This window comes from Canariomyces notabilis, assembly GCF_033297395.1.
Source record: "Canariomyces notabilis strain CBS 508.74 unplaced genomic scaffold N656scaffold_27, whole genome shotgun sequence".
NCBI classification, from domain to species: Eukaryota; Fungi; Ascomycota; class Sordariomycetes; order Sordariales; family Chaetomiaceae; genus Canariomyces; species Canariomyces notabilis.
The window spans coordinates 271077-297585 of record NW_027041849.1 but is presented as its reverse complement, the minus strand read 5'-3'; the positions used below and the strand labels follow the sequence as shown (position 1 = coordinate 297585).

Here is a 26509-nt window from a genome sequence, read left to right as displayed (position 1 = left end):
TGGTGCAGTAATTTTAAAGTGTTTGCGTATCCCAGGAGACAGCCATCACTACTTCTCCGTGATGCGACAAGTGTCCCGACATACCATCTCGCAAGCCGAGCTCTACTTCAGCCAAAAGCAACGAGAAACGGGGGGTTGGCAACTTCGGGGATTCAGAAGAGGAGTTTCAAAATCCAAGATGCGATTCTTTTTCCAAAGCCCAAATATCAGATCGAAACCGATCTCGTCGTATTGTGAGGAAGGCGCAATACAAGGTGAACACGATCAAGTCAGGACGCAGCTCGACACTGTTGAAGTGGGATAGCGTCAGACCCGCCGCCAACAGCTCGGTATGGAGGCTCAGGTTCTCAGCCACAGCTCAGACGGGATGATGTATCTGTGGGTCCAACACAGCCACAGTATCCAATTAGGATCCAAAGAACAACGCCCCGAACGCAGTTCGTGACCCAGAAGTACGAAGTACATCTGCACAAGCACCCTGGCGCGATTGCGCCATGTAGATGCACTCTCGAGAGTTTGTTAGAGTCTGTGTAACCGAGACTGTTATACTTACTCGTCATGCCTTCTTACTCCTGCCCCATGGAGTGTTGCTACGCGGCGGTAATAAGCGTCCGTCCTAGTTTCCTACGACGATGGGTGGACTCGATTACCTTGAGGCGGTAGCGACTGCTCTAGGTAGTCGCTTCTAAGACTGGGAATTCAAAGTTGACTAACATAACCCTAGCGATGGAATTGCAGGTACCTTACCGTGAGCTGATGGATTGATCGACAGACGGAATCGCGCCTGCAGGTACGTTGATGGAGTCTTCAACAATAAGATTCAAAGAGGCGGAAGACCCGAAGTGGCTCAACCAGAGCTCGAAGCCGGGGGGATGAAAAGGAAGCTCGGGGCTCCCGCTCGAGATGCTCTTTTAACCACCAGCGTCGCCATGCCGTCTCTTTGCCGGCCCACTAGTGTACACAGAGTGATTCTCATAAGACGCCAGAGACGACTACCTTAGGTAAGGTAGGTAAACTCTTAACAAACGCCTGCAACGTACCAACTCCGAAACCAGCCCCATCATCGGCGACAGTCAACACATCATTGAAATATCTTAGCCCTCCACAACGAGAGCCCAGAGTAAATGGTAATCCCTGCCGTAACAAAGATACCGACCCAAACCCCCAAGACTTTAAGCAAAACCTTGGTAGCATATTCGTCTGCCGCTTTAGCGTCGTTTGCTCTTGGAAATGGTTCATCGGGCACCGGCACACCCAAGAATCGACATAGAGGCTCCCAGCCCTCGCTCAAGTCCATTTCCAACAGTTGTCCCTTCGGAACAAGGGACCGCACTTTCTCATTGTGGGCCTCCAAAATATCTGCGAGTAAAACGTATTTAGCTGTTAAGCAGCAGGATTGGGATGGTAATGGGTACTTACGAGGACCACCCCGTTTGATAAGTTCGACTGGGCTAGCAGTCTTCTCCGTTAAGCCTGCGAGCAACAAGGTCGAACGGCTGTATTCTTTTGCAAACGTGGGTAGATGTCTCCATCCCGGGATGGGCGCCATTGCAATACCAAGCCACCACGGGGTGGTCCGGCTGGTCAGGGCCGCTATACTATTCCACCACTTCTGCGGATCCCTGCGAACCAGCACAACTTTGGCCTCGGGATACAATTCCATCATCTCGGCCATGAAGTCGGATGGCGGCAGATCTGCGGTTGCCACGAAGCCCGCGGTGGCCTCTCGGACATACTTCAAAGTCTGCTCTTTATCGCCCGCATTTCTGGCCTCGTATGCTTTAATCCACGTTTTACAGTAATCTGGGACGACGTCAGTATCTTTCCCATCTGAATCCCGCAGACAGCCACCGGCTTGGACCTTACCATCATCCCGCACCAAGATTTGTGTGCCACCGTGAAGCACCGGCCCATCAAGCAATTTTGCCAGTGCAAGAGACATCGACACTGTTCCTGTTCGCGAGTACCCTGCTGAGATCACCTCAACCTTCCGCGACGGATCCGTCGGTATAGATGCGACACCGCCCATATTGGTGATACTTGGGACCTCGGTCCAAGCTTTTTGTTGGCTGACGAGCTGCAAGAGATGGTCTTCTCAAGGCGAAATGCTTTGGCCGCTAAGGAAAGGATAAAAGATATGGACATGAGATTTGATCGCGACCAAACATCATATGCAAATAAAATGGCGTACCTATTCTCTATGGGCAAAAAAACCCGTTATACATATAATTCGACCACCTCTTTCGAGCAGGTGACAACGAATCAACGTCCCCGAAAGCTGACGAAGACTGCGATGATACCCTCCCGGTAGCTGGCATCAAATCTGCATGCATGGTATGGGCACAGGCCAATCGCTTTTTGTGTGACGAGCTGCAAGCGGGATGGGATGGTTGCCTACCAACACCTGCTCTGAGAGGAACATGGCCGACCCGAGTCCAGTAGCATACCAACCGTTATTCGCTGAATATGGGTGATTACCTATCCAATGCAACGCAGTGCTGCCTCCGAAAACAATTGGTAACAAAACCCCCAAGCGATGTCACGTTTTCTGAGAAGCAGTTGGTGGCACAGAAATAGGCGATACAACATAATGCTACGGAGTAGTACTCCGTACCTCCGAAGCAGTTGGTAGAATTGAGCGAAGTGATGCGGTACGGAGGTTGGGGCCAAAAGTTATCATCACTCCAAGATAGCCAAGACTGCCAAGGCCCGGATACAGTAAGGCTCGCACAGCCCATGTCAGCCACTGGTCCCTAACCACTGTAGGCATAGTGCGTATCTCCCTGCGCTAGGGGGTTTCATGGGCGGTGCCCAATCAGCGAAGAGGGAGAGAAACCGCTATGCCCAAATTAAATATAGTAGTGTAAGTATGCTTTTCTCGGTTTGTCGCACGTTGATAGGCTTTGCCCTAACAGAGAGTGAATGATAACTTTTGGCCCCAACCTCCGTACTGTGACTACGAAAATTACCTCCAGAAAATAAAGGTTTGTGCCGTACACGTGTGTGGTAATGTTACCGCCCGTACAATACAATCCTAACGGTCGGACAGGGATGACCCGCCTTCCGCAACACGTCCGACTACCGTACGATATCCTGCGGGGTCATGACTTCTGGGGCCATGTAAGCAACAGCCAACTGCCCGATGAACTGCACCTGAAACCTCCTGCACCGTGGAGAGTAATCGCATCACCAAAGAACGGCGATTGTTAGGCCTATTCTTCCGAGACAAATACCCTCAAGGGTTACAGTTGGTATCGAATTTCCCGCATTATATGCTGAGGCGGAGCGTAATTTCTTTCCTCAAGAATGAAACCCACGCCGCAGTCTAATATATGCAGTCTCAGTCTCAATGTTACAGCGCATTACCCGTTGGCACTCCCCTCCAGATGCATTCAAGGGGCACTATCAGAATATGTTCCTGGGCTTCGTACCCAACTATCTTGATGGTGCCCCTTAAATGCATATGCGGGAAAAGCCAACGGGTAATGTAGAGCCCGAGATGAGAGACTGGCGCCACACTTCGATCGGCGCCACTCCTGCTCACCTGGCCTATTCGCCAAATCCGATTCACACAATGAGAATGGGGGGTCATCTTCGCAAGATGAACCTTGAAGGATCACCCACGGGATCGATTGGGAACCGCCTCCCTTCCCAAGATCCCTCTGTGGTTCCCGGTGGGCCGGTGACTTCCTTCAGCCTTGGGTTCTTGATCCAACCTTCCCAGACTCCCGCGGTAACAGTCGCATGATGGACTCTCGACAGAAGATCCGGTTCGGCGGTTGAGGGTCTATTATAAGGCCGGAGAAAGCTCCTTTACTGGCGGGCAACAGCCTGCCTGAGAGATCGGCAATGCAATAGGGTAGCATCTTCCCTAGCCGCCAGCCAAACGTGTCGCTCCCGTGCCACCCCCCTAAGCCTCCCTAAGCAGCTGCCCAGCGCGCCTGGTTTCTGGGTTTCGGCCTGCCTGTCTTTATTACCGCGCTTGATGTCCGACTGCGCGCTGACAAACAGTCTTCCTCCCCCGAGAAATGTTCTCCGCTGCCAGCCGGGCTTCCGACTCTGCGCAAACTTGCAAGTTTCTTCCTCCGGTTCGTAGCTGGACGCCATCTTTTGAGAACCCGACGCCATGTCTTCACAATGGTCCCAAGGAGGGATTGTACCTCCACCGCCGGGGGTTGAGCCCAACTTTGTCGACCCTCCCAGCGAGCTCAACAAGCTTATCGCAACCCATACGGTATTCCTTACCCTAAGTACACTGGCCGTTGCGATGCGAGTGTACACGCGTACTCGCATCTCTAGGGTAAAGATGGGCCCTGATGACTGTTCGTCTGTTCCCAACGATTTGGTCAAGGGCTTTCGCTGATACTTGGACGACAGATCTCTGCATCCTCTCCTACGTATGACGCTCCTTCATCTGCGTTGCGCAGCTTGTAAGCTGACCAAGTCTAACAGTTGGCGGCCGTGGCCTTCTCAGGCGTCCTGTTCAAATGTATGCCGAGACTCTCACAGTATCCCGTGCTTGATTGCCGAGACTCTCACAGTATCTCGTGCTTGATTGCAGGCTGCTAACTTGACAACAAGCTGTTTCATGGGGAATTGGCCGTCACATGTGGGATGTGCCAGCCGTCTGGATGGTGTCGGCTTTGAAGGTGAATCTTCCCAGCATCTCCGCCATCATGCAGTAGGCATTGCTAAGCCCTTTACATAGTTCCAAACCATCGCGTCATGGATTTATCTCTGGGCAGCCACTTTGGTCAAGCTCAGCTTCCTCTTCCTATATCGTCGCGTGTTTGCGATGGAGACAAAAGCCGCGAGACTACTCAATGGTGGCATTGCCGTTTGTTTTCTGGTCAACCTAGGCCTGTTCTTCGGCATCGTCTTCTTCTGCATCCCAGTCGAAAAAGCATGGGACGATAGCATACCGGGCCGTTGCTCAAATCCCGTCGTTCTCGCTTATTTCACCGGCGTCTGGAATACCGTGATGGATATCTACGTGCTTCTCGTCCCGGTTCCATTCCTTATGGGATTGAATATTGGCCGGGAGAAGCGGTTGAGGCTTGTAGCTGTCTTCAGCGTTGGCATATTGTAAGTTCTCTCGACGTCTCTTTCCCAAAGGAAGATGTGCTCACCATTGTGCATCTAGCGCCTGTATTGCAAGCGTTGTCCGACTAGCAATGACTTCAGTCCTACAAAGCAGCTTTGATGCCACATACAATCTGGCTCAAGTTGCACTCTGGGCGTGAGTCTTTCAGGCGAGAGTCCCGATTTCTTTGAAGCACTAACCCTTCCCTAGGACAATTGAAGTCCATGTGGGGCTCTGCTGCTCCTGTCTAATGCTGGTACCGGCATTCCTCGGACGCCATCTACCTGAGTCGGTTAAATCCTTCCTGCGCGCTATCTCATCGACAATAGGGAAGTCAAGAAGGACTGGGGATTCCAAGACCGATCCACAGGGCTGGCGATGGTACCAGCATAAAGTTGGTTCAGATCCCCTGAACCTAGGCTCTATGAACAAAGGAAACACTGGAAAATACGTCGTCGTGACGAACACCATTTCGATGGAGAGTCATCACCCGCAAAATGGCATGAATGGCATGGAAACTGGTTGGGCCACTCCTCAGAAGAGCTTTTGAGGCAGAAGGAGGATCAGCTATACTAGAGAAGAAACTAGATTCCCACTTTGTTGTATGACATACAGGAACCAGCTCAGGAAATTGAAATTAATCGTCGTCATCGATCGTAAGCAATGACCATGTGTCTCCAGAGCCTACCTATTCGGTTTCCCTACCGGTATAACGTTCTCTCAACACTACCTTAGTATTAGGCCATCGCCCGCGGCCCTCAACAAGTATCACGGCTTCTGGTTGGCACGGCGGTGATTGTTGACAACCAGTCTCCAAGTCTTGCGCAGACACCAACAGAGCGTGGTAAGGGTGTGCGCCAACAAAAACAGAACCATGGAAATGATCTGCCCCGGGGTACTTCGCCGGGATCAAGAAGTTGGCTTGTGATGGCCGATTTGCCGAGCGGATAAGGCTGTGCCGCCGGATAAGGCTGTGCCGCTAGTTGATACGCAGCGACTGTCCAAGGAAAGTGGGTTATTGCTACGTTACCGCACAGTACCACATCCACTCATTCGATTTTGATCTGAGCTAGCATCGACAGTACCGCACCGCGCCGCAAGATGCTCCATCACACTCAAACGAGAACCAACCAAGTCGCGCCCAAACCCGCTTTTGATCGCCGCCAGCGAATTCAAGTTGACTGAGAGCCGGGGAGAGTCAAGGAGAGTGGCGCAAAAGTCCGATGGGGCCAACGGTACTACTTACCGTAGTAGTAGGCTTTTAGCTCAGATCCTAATCGAGTGAGTACCTTACACGTGGATGAGGTCCACGGTAGTCTGCAACCTTCCCCATCAGTACCAGGTATGTATTCAACAGTATCACGCTCATGCATCTATACGAAACAGAGGGCTGATGGGGGCCACCGGGGCCGACATCACGGGTGGAGCACACCGTAAAAGGGAGACTAGAAACAAATACCACTCTCCTCGGATTGCTTGCGGAGTCCTTCACACGGGTGTGCTTTCAACGCTATCCCCGACATCCTTTCACCCGACATTTTTCATCCCCCCTCAACTTCATTGCTTGGCCAGTGACCAACCTTCACGAAAGAGAATGTCGCTGCTAGGTTTCGGTTTCTCGCCAGTAGTGGCCGTGTCCGCATTCTTGGTAGTTCATTGCTTGTATTTCGCCGCTCTTGTTGTTTATCGCCTGTGGTTTTCGCCGCTAGCCGGCTTTCCGGGACCCAAGCTTGCCGCCGCGACGGGCTGGTATGAGTTCTACTACCAGTATTGGCTCAATGGCCAGTATATTTTCGAGATCGAAAAGATGCACAAGAAATACGGTAACTAGCGCATATTGGCCCATGCAAGGGGTAGGGAGTGAGACTAGGAGCTGAGCCCTCTCTCTTCCAGGCCCAATCGTTCGAGTCAATCCGGAAGAGCTTTCGATTCACGATCCAGATTTCTACAACGAGATATATGTCACAGAGAGCAAACGACGGACAAACCACTATGACTCGTTTGGACAAGGAATCGGTTTCGATGGTAAGTGTCTGACCTAGAAATTCAGAAGCGTAGCCGCCAGCTAATAAGCATCCCCTTTTTAGGCTCACATTTGTTTACCAGAGAGCACGACCTCCATAGAGTGCGGAGAAAGCCTCTAGAGCCATTCTTTTCCAAAATGGGAGTTGCTCGCTTGCAGCCAATGCTTGCCGAGGTGGCCTTGCATCTGGAATCTCGGATCAGAGAGTATTCGAGCACCAACAAAGTCATCCGACTCGACCACGCATTCTCCAGTTACGCCGGTGATATCATTGCCAGGATGTGCATGGACGACGGTGAGAGCAGAAACCGCCTCTTAAGTGACCCAGAATTTTCGGCCGACTGGTATGCCTTTCCGCAGTCAACTTATACATACATGGGTTCTTACAAAAGTGGCTCCCAGGTTTGACGATATCATTACGATTATACGCTCTATACCACTCTTCATGGCATTTCCCTGGATTATTCGGTATGTTGTCATATAGCCATTGCCAAACCTTGCCTAACTTTGGGGTAGAATCCTAAGCACCATACCTGAGTCCGTATTGCTGTGGGTGTATCCCCGTGGACAGGCATTCAAAAACTTAAGCCAGGTATGACAAGATCTTCCCAATCCAAATCTTCTTTTAAACGCTAACCTGTGATGCAGAGAGCAAGAGACAACATCCGCAAAGCTCTAGCAAGCAAATCTATCAAAGATGATAATGTCACTTCTCTATTTCATTACGTTGCGCACAGCGACATGCCCGAGTCAGAGAAATCCGAGCAACGTCTCATAGCGGAAGCTCAGTTACTCCTCGCAGGGGGCACTTTCACCAGTGGTCGCACAATCGGAGTTGCGAGTTATTATATTCTGTCTCGACCGGAGCTACGTCGTAAACTTGAGTCAGAGCTGAGAGGCCCAATGTCGGCCTGGCCTGCGTCTGTCCCGACATGGGCAGAGCTGGAAAGGCTAGTTCTCTTGCAGGCCATCATCAAGGAATCATTACGGTACGTTACTTACCTCTACCATCACCAGCTGATTTGTATCTAATACTTGGACCCGCGAACGTAGAATCAGTTATGGGGTAATGCATCGGCTACCACGGATCTCACCCGATTTACCGATTCAATACAAGCAGTATACCATTCCGGCTGGGGTAAGAGCCCACTGCTTTTTCTCCTTCGTTTCTTTTCTTCAGTTTTCTTATTTTTTTATATCTTTTACTTACCGTCTTTGCAGGTTCCAGTGGGGATGTCTGCATATTTGATGCATTCGGATCCCACAGTATATGAATCTCCCTTCGAATTCATTCCGGAGCGTTGGGTTGGCGACGTTGATCCAGCAATGAACCGGAACTACGTCCCCTTTGCAAGGGGTTCCAGAAACTGTCTGGGGCTCAAGTAAGATCTCTTCATATGTTCATTATCCGCTACATCAAATCAGCACGCTAACGTGATTTCTGTTTTGTTGTATCCAGCCTAGCAATGGCCGAGATAAGTCTCGCACTGGCTGTCCTTTTCCGCCCCGGTGGTCCCAAGCTTGAGCTTTTCGAGACGGACGAGAGTGATGTGAAGCAGGCACATGATTTCGCGGTCTCGCTTCCAAAACTGGATACAAAAGGCATCCGGGCATTCGTTCGTTGACCTAGACCAAGGGAGTGGACGAATTGAATTTGTAAAGGATACCAAAGCAGCCAGTCACACATATTAGTCTGTATCCCCTTACCAGCAGATGGGTACACCGGCACCCCCGGCCGCAACATCAGTATAGTATCGATTCGGCACCCGCTGACAGGTGTGCAAAGGCCGTCCTGATTAAGGGGAAACTGGGAGGTGCTACTTGATGGTGAGACCAACGTGAGGAATGTTGATCGGAATCCGTTGCGATCAATGAGAAGGGGGTATGATGGGTATCGATGAAGGTTGTATGGCTGTAGCGTAAATGGGTAACCATCGAGCATCGAACACGCCAATTTAGCAACTTCCGAGAGTGGCAGTTTATGCTCAAAGACAAAGAGCGTGAGGAAAGACCACAAATGAATCGAAGCGTAGCTACGTTCTTTGTGCCTTCTCGGTACATACGTACCTTTGTACAGAGGTTGACTTTGAATGGCTCGGCGCGGCTTCCCTGCTGACGCACTGACGCATTGGCCGAGCTCCGCTGAAAGTCCCACGGTCCACCGGGCTGCCTGCCGGGGAATCCAAAAGGCGGTCGAACGGGGCAGAAAGGCGCATCCATCTTCGACCTTGCTATCAATTGATATTTCGTATGCATCGACCGAATTACTTCCCTTCGATGTCTCGACGAATCCAGGGCCAGACCGGACCGTAACCGCAAACAGTGGTCCTCATCGAGACACTCCAGCCATGTCCCAGCAATAACACACCCCAAATATCCCACCTATCAATTCAAGAACACACCATGTCACGCGCTTCGAAGCTCACCCTCATGGGCACCTCCATCTTCGCGCTGAGCACCGTGGTCTTTGTGCACTTCCAGCAAAAATGGGAGCAAGAGGTATGTACAATACACAATCAGCCCCGCCACCCTGGGTTTTCCCTGCCATTTATTTACCGGAAATGTAAACGGTCATCATCTAACTGTTCCAAACTAACACAACCAAACAGGCAATGCACCAAGGCGTCGTCCGCGACATGGAACAGCAGCGGCTGAAGCGGGAGCGGCAGGCCGACTTTGACATGCAGCGGGCGCTCGAGGCCGAGTACAAGAAGAGCCAGACGGTGCGCGACAGCACGGGCGAGGAGGACTTGACAGCGTCAGGACCTGGGGGAGGGGCTGTACGAGGACAAGGGTTGAGTGTTGGGAGGTAGCGTCGACGACATCGCACAAGCTGGGATGTGTGGGGGATAATGGTTCTTTGGATGAGGAGGGTAGCGAATGCCAGACAGCAAGGGGAAAGTCCCGTACAACATCAAGGGCTTCAGTGTAATAGTACCTGTACATTAAGGGTAGCCAAGGGGCATAACATTTCTCACGTTCTTGGATTGTATACCCTATTCTGTCTACCACAATCCTAGATTGATGCAACACCAAACCATCCATTGGTCTGCCAGCCCGCTCACAGAAACAGAAACTGCTACCAGTTGCAGGTGTTAGGGTTAGGAAGGCCTCAACATTTTAGAGAGCTCCCGTTCTGTAGACGACAAGAGGAGCACAACGGGATGTTAAGGAAATGACCAGGGATAAAAGACCACTTTCTGCCGCAAGCCGCATAATGAACGCCAGAACTGCCTCAAAAATGCATGCGATTTACGCTCATCCACCTCAATCTCAACTGATCCCATTGTCATCCAAACCCTCATTACCAAACCCTCAGCGTACTGAGATGCCCGATCGGCTAGTAAACATGCGCGCCGCAATGTTCATCGACATGAGCTCCTGGAAGAGGAGCTTGGCAGCGTAGGGCATCTGGACCTGGGCAATCTTGGTCTTGTTCTTGCACGGCCGGCACTCGAACGACTGCTTGGTGAGGTTGCTAAATAGACCATTAGTAAATGTGCATCTCCAAGACCAAGTCGGGGAACAAAACTTACGCAATCGGAGTCATGAGCCCACAAATCTCGCAGATATGGACTCTGAACGCATCCGACACCTCAAACAGACGCTCCTTTAGGAACGCGGCGGCACCGTGAGCAATCATGCAATCACGTTCCATTTCTCCGAAGCGGAGACCACCATCTCTCGCACGACCCTCGACAGGCTGGCGCGTCATGATCTGCAGCGGGCCTCGCGCACGCGCGTGGATCTTGTCGTCGACCATGTGGCGCAGGCGCTGGTAGTACGTTGGTCCAAAGAACACCTGGGCCCGGAGCTTGCGTCCGGTGTGGCCGTGGTACAGAATCTCAAAACCGCGCGACTGGTAGCCGTGCTCGCGCAGCAGGGCCGACACTGAGTCGACCGTCACCTCGGTGAAGGGCGTCGCATCACCTTCCATTCCCTTGAGCGTGGACACCTTGGAGAGCAGACACTCGATCAAGTGGGCAATGGTCATACGGGAAGGGATGGCGTGCGGATTGATGATGATGTCGGGCATGATGCCCTCGCACGTGAAGGGCATGTCCTCCTGTCGATAGGTAACACCAATGGTACCCTTCTGACCGTGCCGAGACGCGAACTTGTCTCCGATCTGAGGGACCTTAGTGGTTCGCACCCTTACCTTGACATAGCGCATGCCGTCTTGGTTCGTCGTCAAAATGACCTGATCGACGATACCATTCTCCGTGCTGCGCAACGGTGTCGAGGCGTCGCGCTTGACATGCTGTGAGGTCCGCTGACCCAGTTCGGCGTTATCCGGGTTAATTGGACATGTCTTTCCGATGATGATATCCTCGCCAGACACGCGCACACCGGGCGCAACGATGCCGTCACCCTCAAGTTTGTCGTACGTGCTCGGTTTCAGGCGCAACGTGTCACTCCTATCCGGTTTCTCAAACATTTCGACAATGTTGATGCCGACGCGCTTTTCGCAATCGGTGTAGGACCGGAAAAACAAGCTGCGGAAGAGGCCACGATCGATACTGCTCTGATTCATAATGACAGAGTCTTCTTGGTTGTAGCCGGAATAGCACGCAATGGCCACGATGGCATTCTGCCCCGCCGGCAGCTCACGGAATTTGAGGAACTCCATAGACCGCGTGGTTGCGAGGGGCTTTTGAGGGTAGTACAGGACGTTCGCCATTGTGTCGAAACGGCGTGAGTAGTTGGTGAGGAAGAGACCCATGGCCTGCTTGCCCATGGCAGACTGGTACGTGTTTCTAGGTGACTGGTTGTGATCGGGGAATGGAATGATGCTGGCGCAGATGCCCAGCAGCATGCTAGGATGGATCTCACAATGCGTGTAAATGTGGGTCGTCGGGTTCATCTTGGTCCTGATCCGGGTGTTGCCTTGCCCAGAGTTGTCGTCGACGCTGAAGCCCATTTTGCGCAGGCGATACATATCGAGGTCCTCGGGGGTCATACAGATCATAGCCGTTTCCTCTTCTTCGGCATCGAGGTATTCGATTGCGCCAGACTTTAGCAGACCCTCCCAGCCCCAGTAATCCGGATGGTATTTGCCCAGCTCCTTGTCCCTCTCCAGCCGTTGGATGTGCTCTTTGGTAATGATCAGCTGGCCTTGTTCAACACCGTTCTCCCCGTTAGTATCCTGCTCAACAGTGAAGAGTGGCCTCATTACGCGTCCCGCGTCCGAGAAGATTTTGAACTCGCGGTCACGGATGTCTCTGACGAGAGACACTTCAAACGAGATGACATCCTTGCGACGGAGACTCTGGACTAGAGACACGAGCTGTTTCGGGTCCTGATGGATGCCGACCCAGGTGCCGTTGACAAAGACCTTTGTCGCGTTGGGGTACCGGAGAGGCTCGTACTCCTCCAAGACCTCCATGTTTCTCGCAATCATGAACTCAATAATGGGTTCTGCTGGTGTGCCAACGCTGATGTAGCACATTAATGCAAGGTTTTTGACCAGACCACAAGCCTGACCCTCGGGTGTTTCTGCGGGACAGACGAGACCCCAGTGCGTGTTGTGTAGCTGCCGGGGTTTTGCAAGCTTGCCGTCACGGCCGATAGGTGTATTGGTTCGCCTCAAATGCGAGAGAGTAGAGGCAAACGTGTAGCGATTCAGGACCTGAGAGACACCGGCTGTGGAACTCATTGCCTTCTTTTGATCGCCCCAGTTGCCCGTGGCGAGTGAGTACTTGAGAGCATTGGTAAGAGTCGAAGACTTGATGCCGAGGGCCAGCTGGAACTGCTTGTTGCTGTCGATGCAGCGCTTGATGTACGACATCAAGTCCTGGGTCATGCGCCGAATGACACCTCGGAAGAGCTTGGCTAGCAGCGGACCAGCGAGATCCAGTCTTTTCTTCCCGAAGTGATCACGGTCATCGGTGTCACGACGCCCGAGGGCACACTGAAGCAGCTTGTGTACCATATAACCGAGGAAGAATGCCTTCTTGGTCTCACAGCCTTCCTGCTGCGAGATATGGGGTAGCATCTCCTTTTGAAGAAGATCCTTGGCGGCGCGGAGGCGGTTCACGCGGTTCTGGCCGGCATTCCCGTTCCCGCGCTTGCCGATGAAATCGAGGGCAACCTCACGGTCCTGGATGACAAAGGCTTCCTCAATGCAGGGCCGCAGAGCCTCGAGCATTTGCGTGTCGGTCCGATCGTAGCAAATGTGGTTGAGAATGTCCTCGTCCGAGACAACACCAAGGGCACGGAAGACGATAGCGAGGGAGACGTCTTCGCGTACATACGGCAGTGTGACGCTGACCGAGTTTGCGAGTCTCCCCTTGTCCAGCGACGCCTTGCTGTGCAGCTTCATCTGGAGCGACGAGATGAGCCGCGATCCCTTCTCAAGGGCGCTACGAATTTCGGCTTGGTACGAAACGCTGCCTCCCGGAGGTTTCTTGAAGACCTGAACGATGTTGGCTGCCGACCGCTCCTGAGCAATCAGGACCTTCTCGCTTCCGTTGATAATGAAGTAACCGCCTTGGTCGTATGGGCACTCGTTAAGCAGGAATAGCGACTCGTCATCCTCCCCAAATAGATGGCAAATCGAACTCTTGACCATGACGGGAAGCTTGCCGAAGAAAATAAGATCGCCCTTGTCCTCACCCTTGCCCTCATCCGCTCCCTTTGGTTGTACTTCACGCGGGCCCGTATCCTCTTCTTCCCAGCGAATTGTTGTGGGATGTTCACCGGTTCGAGCCATGTATTCCTGCTGTTCTTCATCCAGCTCATTCAAGGGGATCGGCTCGTTGATGGCTATGCGCGCGCGCTTGGTCACTCTGCAAAACATGGGTGCAGAATACGTCAGGTTGCGGTCGCGGCATTCGTATGGGAGCAGGCTGGTGGTTTCGCCTGTGGTTTCGGTGAGAGTCGGCTTAGATATGAGCACCTCTGTGAGCTTGATGTCGTATCTCCGCAATGCCACATCGCGACCTTCGTCATCGCCGGGATTTGGGTGGTCCAAGGTTAATTCTGAATACTCTGCGACGAGCGACTGGATGGTGGACTTGGTAAACTCATTGAAGGAATCAATCTGCTGCGAGACAAGGCCTTTCTTGTCAAAATACGACGAGATGACCTCCCAGCAGTCCTCGGGGGTGATGCTGTCCTCGCTCACCAAGCCGGCGGCATCATCAAAACCGGCGCCGTTCTCGTAGTTGTCATCATTGTCGTAGGTATCGGCGTAGCCGTATCCTTGCGTCGCATACTCGGCCATGGTGAGTCCAAAGCAGCAAGGCTGCTACCAATCGACGCAAAGTTGGCGGAAAGCACGGAGACGATTCGAGGCGGCGAAGATGATGAAGAGTTTGGCGAGTGAGGTTTAGAACGCGCCACCAAAGGCGAGCGTGCAAATCAACCCGCCAAGTGCAGAACTCCTAGCTCATCAGCCGACCAGTCCGCCAGACACGATGAAGCAGGGCGATGGGCGTGGAGAGCGGGTTGGAGGCACAGAGACTCGGCTCGGATGGGCCGCAGTCGGGAGGATGGATTATCGCGAGTTGCGATTTGCTTTCCAGGGAGAAAGGCGCGAGGCGAAATTCTGGGCCTGCAGAAGGCTGAAAGATAACGGGAGGGAAGGGGCTAGTCCGGATGTGGTTAGCCGTTTCCGTCAGCTTTGTCCCCACTCCCCGCTGCTTCCTAATCAAGCGAGTCAAGCTAGGTACCACAGCGGGATCTGTAGGGGGGAGCTATCATAGCAGGGGGGGTGGTATCATAGAAAAAAAAACCTTTGACTGTCTCTACAATTAGGATAGCACTGTCAACTACGGAGGTAGGATAGCACTGTTAACTAGGATAGCACCGCTCAACTAGGATAGCACCCGACCCACCTCATCCATGGAACCAATCAAAAGTGGAGGGGCTTGCTCAGGTACTTTGTATTGTACCTGAACAAGCTCATCTTCTAAGAACTGAACTCTACAGCCTACTCTAAGATACTGCTACATCATGGGATCGAATCCTAGGCTTACGAAGACTGTTACTCTACATGGGATACGCTTACCACTTGACTACAATGATGAGAATTGAATATGAGGAAGGAAGAATGAGGATATATAGGGGAGGTACGTAGGTATGGAGCAGGTAGCTAGGTAAGGAAGCGACGGTCTGTAAGGTCAGGCCCCAAGGCCCCAACTGCTTCCCAGGCCTGGCAACGCCTCGACTGTTCTGTACGTAAGGTCCTCCAGCTGATGGAATTGCTCTGTGGCAAGGCCCTGGCAGTACTGCTTGGTATGTGAGGACCCGAATGTTGGACTGGCCTGCCCTGCTTCTAAGACCTTGCGACGCCCCGACTACTCTATATATAAGGCCCTAGTAGTACTGCTCTATATATGAGAACCCGATAGCCGGACTGGCCTGTGCTACTTCCAAGACTTTGTAGGGCCCTGACTGCTTTATATGCAAGCCTGTAAGGCCTTGGGAACAGTACGGTTGGGTCCCTGGCCCTAGTGCAGGGTCTTGGAAGCAGACTTAGCAGAGCAGGCTAGTCCGACAGTCGGGTCCTCATATATAGAGCAGTATTGCTAGGCCTTGCACATAGAGTAGTACTGCCAGGGTCTTATACACAACGCAGGCCAGTCAGGGCCTTGCACGTAGAGCAGTACTGCTAGGGCCTTACGTACAGAGCAGTCAGGGCGTTGCAAGCTCCCTGGCTTCAATCAACGTAGTGGCCTGTAATTAGTGCAGTGGGTGCAATTCGCTGAAGTCCCTGTAAGAGCCTGGAAGTCGTGGTATCCAAAATTTCTGACCAATCAGATCTGGGAAAGGGTGCTATGCTAGTTTGCAGTGCTATCCTAGTTGGCCTGGCAATCATAGTACGGCCTGAGTATGATAGCTTCCAGCCAGATTTTCCCACTATGGTAATCAATGCTTCAGCCCTGACTTGAAAAACAAAGCGGCCTGGCTCGGGACCAAAATTTAAATCTCAGCATCAGAACAACAATTCCTTTCCTCAAAAAGCAGGCTCTGGGAAACGATTCTCTAGAGAATGTTGTCAAATGCCTGATTTCCTTGCATTGACTCAGGTTCCGTAACTGGTGAGTGTCTTTGCGAAATTGGGACCAGGCTTGGGCAGGAACCTCTCGTGGGGTTTCTCGCTGAGGACAACGAACAAACCTGCATACCATGTACTCCGTATACATACGTTTAGATCCCGGCGCGTCCGGGTGGCTTGCTCCAAGGGAGAACCGATCAGCCAATGCTATCTGGTAACTACATACAATTCACATGTTATAACTTACGTGCACGCTCAAATAGCGGAACGGTGGAAGCTTTATTTTGAGGCTTTCTTTCTTGCCCGCTGACTACAGCCGGCTGGGGGCAAGTGATGGGTCCTTCTCGGATACTGTCAGCGGGCCGATCATCGAGTCGGCGAGCCCCAAGGCCGGCATTACGGGCGACCAGCGGAAGATCTGAAACGGAAAAAGCAAACTCCAGAAACTGGACGGTGGGCACGGGCATCAGCAACGGTCAGACCGGCTTGGCGCAAGGTGCGGCGTCCCGAAAATGGATCTTGGCGCCATGAACTCGATGAAGACCAATTCATCAATGGTCGTATAAGTGAGTCTCTCGACCTTGAAGCCTGGGCCCACGTTTCCTGTTTTTAATGCCAGCCTGCCGGTTATCGACCGGAGTAAGATCTAATGCTGGAGATAATCGCAGCAGAGATGCCGGAGATGGATTGGCAAAGTGATCAACAAGGCTGGATCGAGCTGCAACCATGTCCACTGTGGTCTCACGATCAAAATCCCAAAGTACACGACCACTGCAAGCTCGTGTCCTCTCAGGCTCGGTTCCTCCTTCCATCACCTTTCAATTCCCATCACCAGGGTCATGGTAGCGCTGTTTCGTCATCCACTGCGGCCGGCGACCCGATTTCCACGGACCATCAGCCGTTTGCAAGTTCACTCGGCTGGATTAAGAGCTTGGAGACAGGCACAGATGGAATCAACGCTGCTGAGGGAGCCTTCCAACATCATTCTCCATCTCATGTGGACTCTTCTCCCGTGGCTGAAGCACCTGTAGCAGTCAATCCGCCAGAAACATTTGGGGCTCCCTTTTTCCCAGCCCCATACTGTCATCCCAGCAGCAACACGGACAGCACAATACGTTCAAGTTGTGCTTCCCAAGTGACATCGGCATCAGTTACACCCTTGGCGGGCCGGACGCAGGCCAGATCAAGCGCAAATCCCGGCTCGACCAACGTCAAGGTCGCCCTCACCAAAAACAACAGCACGACCAAGCGCACCATTCGAAAGTCAAAATCATCGCCTGCCCACAGCAAGATTGAGAAGGAAAAATTGCAAGAAAGCCAAACCGATTTTTCCAACCCATCCTTGGGCGAGCATCGGGCGAATGTGCGCCAGTGGCACAACCGGGTCGGCAAGAGATATCGCGACAAGCTGAGTGGCAAGTTTGAGAGTCTCCAAGCCGCCCTGCACCTCTATATGGCGACTGAGGACAACGCCGAGGATCTGAACAGCGCTCCAAGTACACACGGTGGTCGTGTCCTCAACAAGGCCGGGCTCCTCGACACGGCCCGCGCCCGAATCGCGGCTTTGCTATCGCAGCGCCAGGCTCTGTTGGCCGAAATGGAAGCCTTACGGCGGCAGTCACAAGCCTAACGTCGAAGGGCTGACCGCGAGAGCTGACGGCCGTTCTTCCCTCGGATCGTGCTTGTCGAAAAGGAAGGAATCAATAATTAGTCAATATCTACGATGTTTGATACCGGATTCAGCCTGACTTACGACGTACAACAGCGTCTCTCGCATTTGAAGAAAACTAGTAGTGTCCTGTCGGTTTCCATTACTTGGTCCCCTGTCAGTCCTTTTCCTTTTCCATAACCGACTGCAGCTGCGCGGACACCGGTCTATGTATTACCCTGGCCAGACTGGCTTGCCCCTTGTTCTGATCAGGGGCGTTTGTTGAGATAACCCAAGAAACTGTTTCTGACCCCGCAGCCGCCACTCGCCGCTCGGATGTTTAGCCAAGAGCAGCTACACCGCCATGCGGCCCATGCCAGGTGTGTGCATCTTGGCAAGCAGAGCCGACAGACCATGCCATTTTCAAGGGTTAGAGCTGTGCAGCAGCCCGAGCTGCAGATATCACCATACTATTGCCCTTCTCGCCTCGGTCAGCGAGTAGGATACGGGCCGTTGGCGAGGGAATACCACGCTAGAACCTAACTACCTCCCCGGTTAGGACATCCCCCTCCCGGCCGTTGCGTCCGTCGCCCCGGCAGCCTGGTGGCCACTGCAGTGCCAGAGGAGACGTCGACCGCCAACAAGCCGCGGTCAGGGTTGTTTTCCGGGATATGATCTGCCACCCGGGGCCGCTTCGGGGCGTAGCGAATAGGTTTTGTGCCGTGCTCCCGCAGCAGGCGCTCGCTACCCTGAACGCGACGTCCGGGATGGTGTGCTGCCTGCACATGCAGGGGACGAGTGCAACACTCCAAACACCAAAACTGAAAAGCCATGACCCAAGATGCCGGGACGTCTGTTAGTTGTTCCAAGGGTCCACCGCGGACGTGTATAAATGGAGTGCCGACTGCACCTTGTGGTCACCTCCTCAGAATGTTCCGCAGCCAGCTTTCGTCCCGCTCACCAAGATGAAGTTCTCCCATCTCCTAGCAGGGGCCTTCCAGCTGGCTGCCCTGGTCAGCGCTGTCCCGAACAACGCGGGAGGCAACCCTGAAGTCGTTGCAGCCCAAAAGATTAAACAGCTGCAGAAACAGTACCAGCAATATATCTGGCAGACGATCAAGGGCCGCACGACAGGCTGCACCAAGAACAACATTCTCAAGCGCAAAGAATGGTATGCTCGCCTTCCAACCACCTCGTTGCCCTGAACGTAGCTGCTAACAACCATCCTCAGGACGGCGCTCTCCCAGTCCGAGCGAGCCTCGTACATCGCAGCCGTGCACTGCCTGGCGAACGCCACGGGGACGACACCAACCTCGCAGGTGCCCGGGGCGCGCACGCGGTACGACGACTTTGTCGGGGCGCACATGCTGCAGACGGGCTTCGTGCACGGGTCGGGCCTGTTCCTGGTCTTCCACCGGTACTTTGTGCACCTGTACGAGCGGGCGCTGCGCGACGAGTGCGGCTACACGGGCGCTCAGCCCTACTGGGACTGGTCGCTGCACTACGACGACCCGCGCCGCCACCCGGTCTTTGACGGCTCGCCCACCTCCATGGGCTCCAACGGCATCTACGTGCCCAACCGCCCCACACTGACCCTGGCCCTGCCCAACGGCATCACCTACTACTTCCCGCCGGCCACGGGCGGGGGTTGCATTGAGAGCGGGCCGTTCACGGCGGACAAGTACGAGATCCACCTGGGCCCCGTGCAGGAACTTGTGCCGGGCATGGTGGGGCCCGACGGCGGCTTTGGGTACAACCCGCGGTGCCTGACGCGGGATTTGAGTCTGGTCGAGGCGGCCCACGGCAGGCCGACCAACGTCTCAGCGCTGCTGGCGTGTCCGGACCTGGCGTGTGTCAACGTCCAGTTTGACGTGCCCGGCGGCGTGCATAATGCGGGCCATTTCCAGCTGGGTGGCATCGAGCTGGACCCGTTTGCCAGCCCGAGCGACCCCATGTTCTGGCTGCACCACGCCCAGATTGACCGCCTCTGGAGCATCTGGCAGGCCATGGACCCTCAGGGGAGGCTTAATCAGGTCTGGGGGACAGGCACGGCATCAAATAGTGAGTCTCTGTCCATGTACGATATTCCAAGTGCGAGGTGGTTGCTAACATTTGTGTTAATTAGTGCCCCCAAGCGACCCCGTCACGCTGGATACGCCGGTCAATTTTGGTGTTCTTAGTCCATCACTGCGGATTCGTGACCTTGTGTCGAGCATTGATGGTGACCTGTGCTACATTTATGAATGAGCTTGATTGGTGTCCTCGAGGTAGTCGTTCTGCAGTGGGCAAGATACCTTGGAAACATTTGGTTATCGCCTCTAATTTTGATATATAATCCTACTCAGGTGCTCTTAGAAATGGTTACAAACAGATCTGAACTTTTTGGTTCTCTGCTGGGAATTCCCCTGCAATGCTAACCAGCCCCTTACGGCAGACGCATCCGAAATGCAAGAATACTGGGCAGCTGCGTGTAGTTCTGGTTCGACTCGACTCGATCCACCGCATCCTCCTCGGTAAATGCCAGCTCCTCCATGGCATCCATGACCAGGCCGGCGCGGAAGAAGGTCGAGAAGAGCTCGTGCATCGACCGGTGGAAGTAGACCTTCCCCTTGATTCAGCTGTCGTGGCAGATCCGTAATGATCTGGGGCAACAACGTACCTGCTTCACCGGCTGGCCAGGAACCGCAATCCCCATCGCGGGGCGTACGTGCAAATACTCCTTGATGACCTTGGAGCGAAAGACATCGATTTCGCCTGTAGCGTGGTTGTCGCGCACCTCTATGATACGCGATACGCCGGACGTGAAGAAGACGGGATGCAGCAGTGTCGCGACGAAGCTGTGAAGGTCAGTTCTTTGGCCTCCCTCCAGGCATTATTTTTCCGGCAAGAAACCATAACTTTAGTATAAGGAGCCTAGAGGGGACTCACACCCCATCCTTGGCCAACAGCCCCCCCTCCGCACTCAACACCTTCGCCAGCGGCTCGATGGTCGCCACGTCCATAATCGCCATGTTCATGACGATCACATTAAACCCGCGCTCCCCGTCGGCCACCAGCCCGCGCAGATCCTCCTCCCGCGTGACGTCCACCACACGAAACGCCATCTCACCACCATCACCTTCCTTACCCTTTTCCTGTTCCCCCGCCCCCGCACCCGCACCAGCACCCTCACCAGAAACACCACCACCAGCAGCCTCCCAGTACCCCCTCGCGATACGAATCATGTTCTCAGACCCGTCCGTAGCCAGGACACGCCGCGCGCCACGGGCAACAAGCCAGCGCGCGACCAGGCCGTTGCCCGTGGCCAGGTCCAGCGCCTTGCATCCCCGCACACGGGCATCCGGCAGGAACCGTGCCAGACACGGCTCCTGCAGCCGCTGCCAGTAGTTGTTGCCGTCCCGGGAGATGGTGCGGTCCCAGTAGCCTGCGATGGTCTCCCACGCGGCCAGGGCCTTGGTAGAGAGGTGGGGTTGGTCATGTTGGTGTTGGTGGTGGTGGTGTTGAGCTGTGTCCTCGGGCATGGTGATGGATGGATAGGGTGCGAGGCTTGGTGAGATGGGTGGCCGGTGGGTTTGGTAGACGATGGGTGAGGGTGATGGGAATTAGGATCACATCTGACCCTGTCCAGGTGTTATGTGAAAAAGGATCAATACTAGTTGGCCTTTAGTGCCCTCTCTACCCCTGAGTGGCTCCGTCTTGCGGTTTAACTTTACGGTAGACCTTGTAGCTACGCCGAGTGACTCAGGCCGTCAGGGACTACTTGCAGAAATATGCGGGCTGCAACTTCTTGATTGGCTGCCTGCTTAACTAAGGTACGTAGTATAGTGGACGGACTACGAATACGGGGTGACAGAAGTCCGAACTTACCTGTCGTATGGCCCTCAGTGCCCTCAGTGGGGTCCATGACCTCGGCATGCATGCTGCCAGGTCCTATGAACCAAAATCAAGATCATAGAGCTCACCGTCGCTCAATTACTGAGCACTACTCCTACCCAGGCGTGACAACTAATCAGCAACGTACTAGGTAATTCGGGAGATCGGTCAAGCGACTCGCCCGATTGCTGGGACCCGGTCTTGCAAAACGGGGATGAAGGATGAAAAATTGCATTAAGATTTCAGTGTCGTAAGAGTTCTAGGAGGTGTCTGCAAAGAAACGTATAGAGAAAGCAGTCAAGTTAATGAGAAGAGAGAAGAGGGGGGGGGCGGGGGGTTTACTGATCTGAAAGGCATGAGTTGGACTTACCAAATTCTCAAGCCATCCAGCGAAGGAAAGAGCAAAGCATCATGTATTATGTATCCAGACCGGTCCGGGAGACAGTCTGAGTGTTATGCAAACATCTCCATCGCTGCCCATGGGCAAGAACGCACATGAGTGTGGCTTCCATTGTTGTCATTGTCGGAATCATTCCCGCTTCAATCCCCAAGGGTGTAAGGTAGGTAATGCGACTTCCTCTCTCATACTCACCGCATTTCTTCCGGGAACATGGACAGTTTCTTTAGTAGCGAGACCTTTCATGGCCATCAGCGTCCCGGGAACTGCTCGTCCCAGTCGACCTCTGGGATATTGGGCTCGCTATCAATGCCCTCCACCCAGCTGTTCTCGCTCAACGGCGTGGAGTTCAAGTAAGGCTAACTAGGGCTGACGGTCTTCAGTTCCTTTTGGCCAGCTTGGGAACCAGCAGTGCAATTGTTACCAGCACATGAACCCGAAGCCGTGTCAATTTCAATGAGACTACATGTTGCAATTCTTCAAGGGATGTGTCAAGTCGGTCTTTGAATCCCTTTGGTCTTCATGTCTCCTTAGCTAGGTACCTTACCCTATCACCCACACAGCTGGACCGTCGTTCCCCCCCTCACGGACGCAACCCGCCTAAGCCTTGATAACCCTCCAATCCACCCCAATGAGCGGCAACCCTTCCCTGCGGCACACGACAGTCGACCACACCGAGACCCGGCCCTGCGGATCGGCATTGTGGACGTTGGCATAACCTCTGATATAAAAGCCCACGTCGTTCGTGCCAAAGGTGAACTGGTCTGAGCTGCCCACCTGACCGGGCTGAAGCTTTACCTCAAAGGCACAGGTTCCTTCCTGGGCAAGCCGCACCCACCCGCCCGCGTCGCGAACCGTCCAGTACCCGGGCCCCGCCCACCGCTGCGTCAGGGCCGCGCAGTCGGTTGCCAGGGCCTGCTCCGCCGGGTTGGAGACGTACTCGGCGTGGGCGACTTCGCCGCAGTAGTCGTACAGATAGGCGCCTGAACCGGCCGGTAAGGCGGTATACACTGCGTCGCGCTTGGCGAGGCCGGTGGACCTCAAGGGTGAAGGGGTCAAGATTGGAACTGCGAATGTGGTGGCGACCAGGGGCACAAGCAAGAGGAGGTAATGAGCGGCGGATAGCATTGTGATGGAATGCGCTTGGTGGATCCCGTCAAGATTAAGGTGGAGGATTGTGCTTCAAACTGAGCGTTGAGGAGAGCGGAGGCCCGTGCCTTTAGTGAGGATGTATGCTGTGAGAAGACTGGAAGCATTTTAGCTGAGGTCCGTCACAGTTCGTCCTTTATATCATTGCAAATGGATTCTTCCCAAACTGTCATCCCCATCTTTCGTGCTTACCAACATGGCCATCCTACATCTCCAACTGGATTACCTCCTGAAGTGATCTGTGTTGGACATGTGCTCTGAGGTAACCCTTCAGCACCTGTCACATCGAGGGGCTTCGGCGAATGTGATTCGCGGACCAGGAACCGGCTTCTCCGGGCACGGCGGGGGCGGTTCGGGGGCGGCCAGCAGGCCAATTGTTGGCGGTTCCGCTGCCCTATGCGGGGTGACGGTCTGTTGAGTGGGAAGGAGGAACCCTGGGGTTTCCTGTATTTATTGGGGCACTGGGGCTTGGCTCGTCAACTCTCCTGATCCCTCCAACAACCCTCCAACTCTCTACAATCAATACCAATTCTTCGCTGGGCTTCTTCAGGTCCAACGTCAGAATGGTTCGTCGAGATGATGTGTGTGCTCAGCACAGAAACCCCCTTGAAACGGTATCCATGTAGCTATGTCCATGTAAGCAGCAAAAAGCCAGCCGAGGTAAAGTAGAGCGCAGCGTCAGTAGCAGGTTTGACGAAGGCGTAGAAACGGAGTACAGATGCATTCTGCCCGAAATGCGCCGGGCCTCCCTGCCAACACTATGACCAAGCATGTGGCCTATGGAGGACAGCCAAAGTAGAGGTCGTGAGTTGTCGTGTTACACCTTACCTGAGAAACCCTAGGCTGTCATCTTCCGACGGCCATTGGGCAGCAGAAAAAGTGAGGGAAAAGGCAAAGAGAAAGACCCAGAACGTCCTTTACCATGGACTCGTTCAACCCGGGTTTATTGTTGCTCGGGCGTGCTTTCCTATCGCCAACAGTTTTGCATCGTCCAAACTCTTGAACCAACAGGTGTGGCCGGAACTCGGAAGGCGCAGAGCAAGCGCATTACCAACGAGCTTTGGCGGCCGTGGCTGTAAGATCATAGGGTACTTGTGCAAACCTCACCAGGGTTCCTCCTTCCCACTCAACAGTACTTGCCCAGGTAAATTATGTCACAGTTATATGCCACAACTTGAAGACTATGGCTGCTGGCAAAGATCCATCAATGTCCCCAATTCCGAGATACCTATAGTCTTACATGCCCCAACAAATACAATTACCGCAGCCCAAGAACAGCTATTAGCGTGGATTAAGATAAAACTTGAGCGCCCATTCGCACATTCCAATGCCTGAACTCCATTTCTGTTCCTCCCGAGGCGCCCACCACCCAGCCAGAACCTAGACCCTCTCCCTCTCCTGTCTCCAAAGCTCGTCCCTAAATACATTTCCCGGCGCTCTCTCTCGATCACCATACGACCCCTCCGCCCGCGAAGAGATAGTGCCGCTTCCTAATCCCACTCCCATCATCCCAGGCCACCCCGCACCACGCGCATCAACACCCGCATTCCCGGGGCCAGGACCATATCCCCTCCCCCAATTCGAACCCTCAGCCATTCCCATTCTCACGGCATTCATCCTCAGCCCATCCAAATCCGTCGTAACAACCCTGATCTCTTTCCCCCTCAGCCCCCCAGTGACCCCATTACGATTACCATTACCATTACCAGTCATCTTCTTCCTCAAGCTCTTCCCCTGACCGGTGCCGACTCTCTGCCCGCGGCTCTGTCGCTCGCCGTAGCCCCCGCCCCCGCCCTTCACGCCAGCGACTACAGTGCCGACCCACCACCGCTGGAGGGTGGCCGCGGCCCCGGAAAAGAAGGTACGCGCCGAGAAGCCCGGGTTGTGCCGCTTCAGCAGGACATAGCCCGCCATGAGCAGCAGGGTGAGCAGGCCAAAGGCCACGGGGAGGGCGATGGCCAGGGTGTTTGCGGTTCCTGGCTGCTGCTGCTGCTGGCGGGTTGGACTTTGGGATGTGGATGATTGGGGTTGTTGGGTCTGGGTCTGCTGGTTCGGTGCACTACTAGTATTATTACTAGTAGCAGTAAAGGTCGTGGTGTTTGTGTCTATGTCTGTGCCTGTGCTGGCGCGGAGGATGGAAACCGTCGGCCCGGGATACCGCATGCGTCCTGCCAGTGGTGTGGGCGCAGCATGGGAATTGGTGGTGCGGTTGCTGGCGGGGATGATCATAATGGGCTCGGCGATGGAGAGGGCGGCCGAGGTGGCATTGGTACCGGGCGGCAGGTACGACTCCAGGATGGACCAGGTGAATCGGCCCGTGTTGGTGTTAAGAGGGGCCGAGGTGAAGCCGGTTTTTTCGCCGGTAGTAGTACTACTAGAGCCGTCGAAGAAGTCGGCTTGGATCAGGACTTGAAAGGGGGTTGTGTCGAAGAAAGATGGGTCCCATGTTACTAGGTGGTCGGCGGTCAGTGTTGATGCTAGCACAAAGGCGGAGAAGCTTACTCTCAACAGATTCTCCGGTTTGAAGTTGGCTACCCTCTTGGGGGGAGCAAAATAGGGCTGCTCCGTGGTTATCACACATCACGAAAGACGGGTAAGGTTCTACTGCTGGTGTCTGCCGGACGGACCAAGTCAATAAAGTTTGTGAACCGTGGCTAGAAAGTTTGGCTTCAGTGGCTTATCTACCCAAACGGCGAATGATGGGAAGTAAAAGACAGGGGAGGGGCGGCTGGGAACTGAGAAGGCTCATATAGACTCTGAGTCCTGGTTCGATAGTCGATACCGTACCGTGAGGTCTTTGCGCTGACGCCTACAGCCTCTTCTACGAATATGGCAGTGTCATTTAGATCTAATGTGTGAGCTGCAAGTATACTCATGCGTTGTAACAGTCCCAATCATGCTCACCCCCTATTTGTTAACATTCAAGTCAATACTGGGAGGTGACACGGACCCCCTTTGCACTGAGCGTTGAAACGCTCTCCGGTGCTTTGGGAACCCCTGAATCCGGAACCCGGAAGAATAAACAAGAGACGGACCCTATGATCGGCAATTGCCATGTTGCGGGCTTTAACCTTTCCTGCAAACTCGCATCACTTATTTTTTCCGAAGATATGGGTGACGACGAGAAGAATTGTTATGAGACATGTTGCACGGCGACCCGGCTAGATCTTGCACGGCACATACCTTATTCACCATCAACGTTGTTCTCAATACTCCTGTAGCATGCGTACAAGTTAAATGTCAAAGGGAAGATGCTTGATGGTAAATGTAGAGACCCGAGTTCCTTTCTCTAGGAGGTGTTATCAACCTGCCTAATATGATAGGTACCTAAGGTA

The 26509-nt window shown here is 53.8% G+C and overlaps 11 protein-coding genes across 11 annotated transcripts; 5 read left to right on the top strand and 6 right to left on the bottom strand.

Annotated features, from left to right (window-relative positions):
• Nucleotides 1-1081: 1081 nt before the first annotated feature.
• Nucleotides 1082-2029, bottom strand: N656DRAFT_716666 (uncharacterized protein; the record flags this gene model as incomplete). Its single annotated transcript, XM_064812150.1, has 3 exons — nt 1082-1348; nt 1448-1803; nt 1867-2029. The coding sequence occupies 3 exons, from the start codon at nt 2027-2029 to the stop codon at nt 1082-1084; spliced, it is 786 nt and encodes a 261-aa protein (XP_064666714.1).
• A 1751-nt stretch (nt 2030-3780) lies between these two features.
• Nucleotides 3781-4400, bottom strand: N656DRAFT_358899 (uncharacterized protein). Its single transcript, XM_064809368.1, has one exon. It carries the CDS (start codon nt 4291-4293, stop codon nt 3814-3816), a length of 480 nt encoding a protein of 159 aa, XP_064666713.1. The 5' UTR covers nt 4294-4400; the 3' UTR covers nt 3781-3813.
• Nucleotides 4198-5417, top strand: N656DRAFT_783440 (uncharacterized protein). The gene is made up of 6 exons (XM_064815964.1): nt 4198-4322; nt 4378-4397; nt 4453-4489; nt 4582-4649; nt 4709-5085; nt 5144-5417. The coding sequence occupies exons 1-6, from the start codon at nt 4307-4309 to the stop codon at nt 5241-5243; spliced, it is 618 nt and encodes a 205-aa protein (XP_064666712.1). The 5' UTR covers nt 4198-4306; the 3' UTR covers nt 5244-5417.
• A 1260-nt stretch (nt 5418-6677) lies between these two features.
• Nucleotides 6678-8731, top strand: N656DRAFT_716628 (cytochrome P450; the record flags this gene model as incomplete). Its single annotated transcript, XM_064812148.1, has 9 exons — nt 6678-6906; nt 6977-7108; nt 7171-7450; nt 7509-7574; nt 7623-7698; nt 7755-8095; nt 8160-8244; nt 8328-8488; nt 8566-8731. 9 exons carry the CDS (start codon nt 6678-6680, stop codon nt 8729-8731), a joined length of 1536 nt encoding a protein of 511 aa, XP_064666711.1.
• Nucleotides 8732-9278: 547 nt separating this feature from the next.
• N656DRAFT_738588 (cytochrome c oxidase assembly protein) lies at nt 9279-10144 on the top strand. The gene is made up of 2 exons (XM_064812767.1): nt 9279-9605; nt 9716-10144. The coding sequence occupies exons 1-2, from the start codon at nt 9510-9512 to the stop codon at nt 9917-9919; spliced, it is 300 nt and encodes a 99-aa protein (XP_064666710.1). The 5' UTR covers nt 9279-9509; the 3' UTR covers nt 9920-10144.
• N656DRAFT_783437 (DNA-directed RNA polymerase II subunit RPB2) lies at nt 10058-14585 on the bottom strand. Its single transcript, XM_064815963.1, has 2 exons — nt 10643-14585; nt 10058-10584 (listed from the first exon to the last, which is right to left on the bottom strand). Exons 1-2 carry the CDS (start codon nt 14329-14331, stop codon nt 10422-10424), a joined length of 3852 nt encoding a protein of 1283 aa, XP_064666709.1. The 5' UTR covers nt 14332-14585; the 3' UTR covers nt 10058-10421.
• Nucleotides 14586-16684: 2099 nt separating this feature from the next.
• On the top strand, nt 16685-17808 carry N656DRAFT_783436 (uncharacterized protein). Its single transcript, XM_064815962.1, has one exon. The coding sequence runs from the start codon at nt 16781-16783 to the stop codon at nt 17735-17737; it is 957 nt and encodes a 318-aa protein (XP_064666708.1). The 5' UTR covers nt 16685-16780; the 3' UTR covers nt 17738-17808.
• An 810-nt stretch (nt 17809-18618) lies between these two features.
• Nucleotides 18619-20128, top strand: N656DRAFT_760179 (Di-copper centre-containing protein). The gene is made up of 3 exons (XM_064813209.1): nt 18619-18926; nt 18987-19816; nt 19881-20128. Exons 1-3 carry the CDS (start codon nt 18721-18723, stop codon nt 20000-20002), a joined length of 1158 nt encoding a protein of 385 aa, XP_064666707.1. The 5' UTR covers nt 18619-18720; the 3' UTR covers nt 20003-20128.
• On the bottom strand, nt 20074-21463 carry N656DRAFT_783434 (S-adenosyl-L-methionine-dependent methyltransferase). The gene is made up of 3 exons (XM_064815961.1): nt 20684-21463; nt 20415-20592; nt 20074-20357 (listed from the first exon to the last, which is right to left on the bottom strand). The coding sequence occupies exons 1-3, from the start codon at nt 21274-21276 to the stop codon at nt 20181-20183; spliced, it is 948 nt and encodes a 315-aa protein (XP_064666706.1). The 5' UTR covers nt 21277-21463; the 3' UTR covers nt 20074-20180.
• A 779-nt stretch (nt 21464-22242) lies between these two features.
• Nucleotides 22243-23574, bottom strand: N656DRAFT_783433 (uncharacterized protein). Its single transcript, XM_064815960.1, has 2 exons — nt 23367-23574; nt 22243-23271 (listed from the first exon to the last, which is right to left on the bottom strand). Exon 2 carries the CDS (start codon nt 23151-23153, stop codon nt 22626-22628), a length of 528 nt encoding a protein of 175 aa, XP_064666705.1. The 5' UTR covers nt 23154-23271; nt 23367-23574; the 3' UTR covers nt 22243-22625.
• A 980-nt stretch (nt 23575-24554) lies between these two features.
• On the bottom strand, nt 24555-26014 carry N656DRAFT_848067 (uncharacterized protein; the record flags this gene model as incomplete). Its single annotated transcript, XM_064819290.1, has 2 exons — nt 25677-26014; nt 24555-25624 (listed from the first exon to the last, which is right to left on the bottom strand). The coding sequence occupies exons 1-2, from the start codon at nt 25753-25755 to the stop codon at nt 24555-24557; spliced, it is 1149 nt and encodes a 382-aa protein (XP_064666704.1). The 5' UTR covers nt 25756-26014.
• Between the last annotated feature and the right edge of the window lie 495 nt (nt 26015-26509).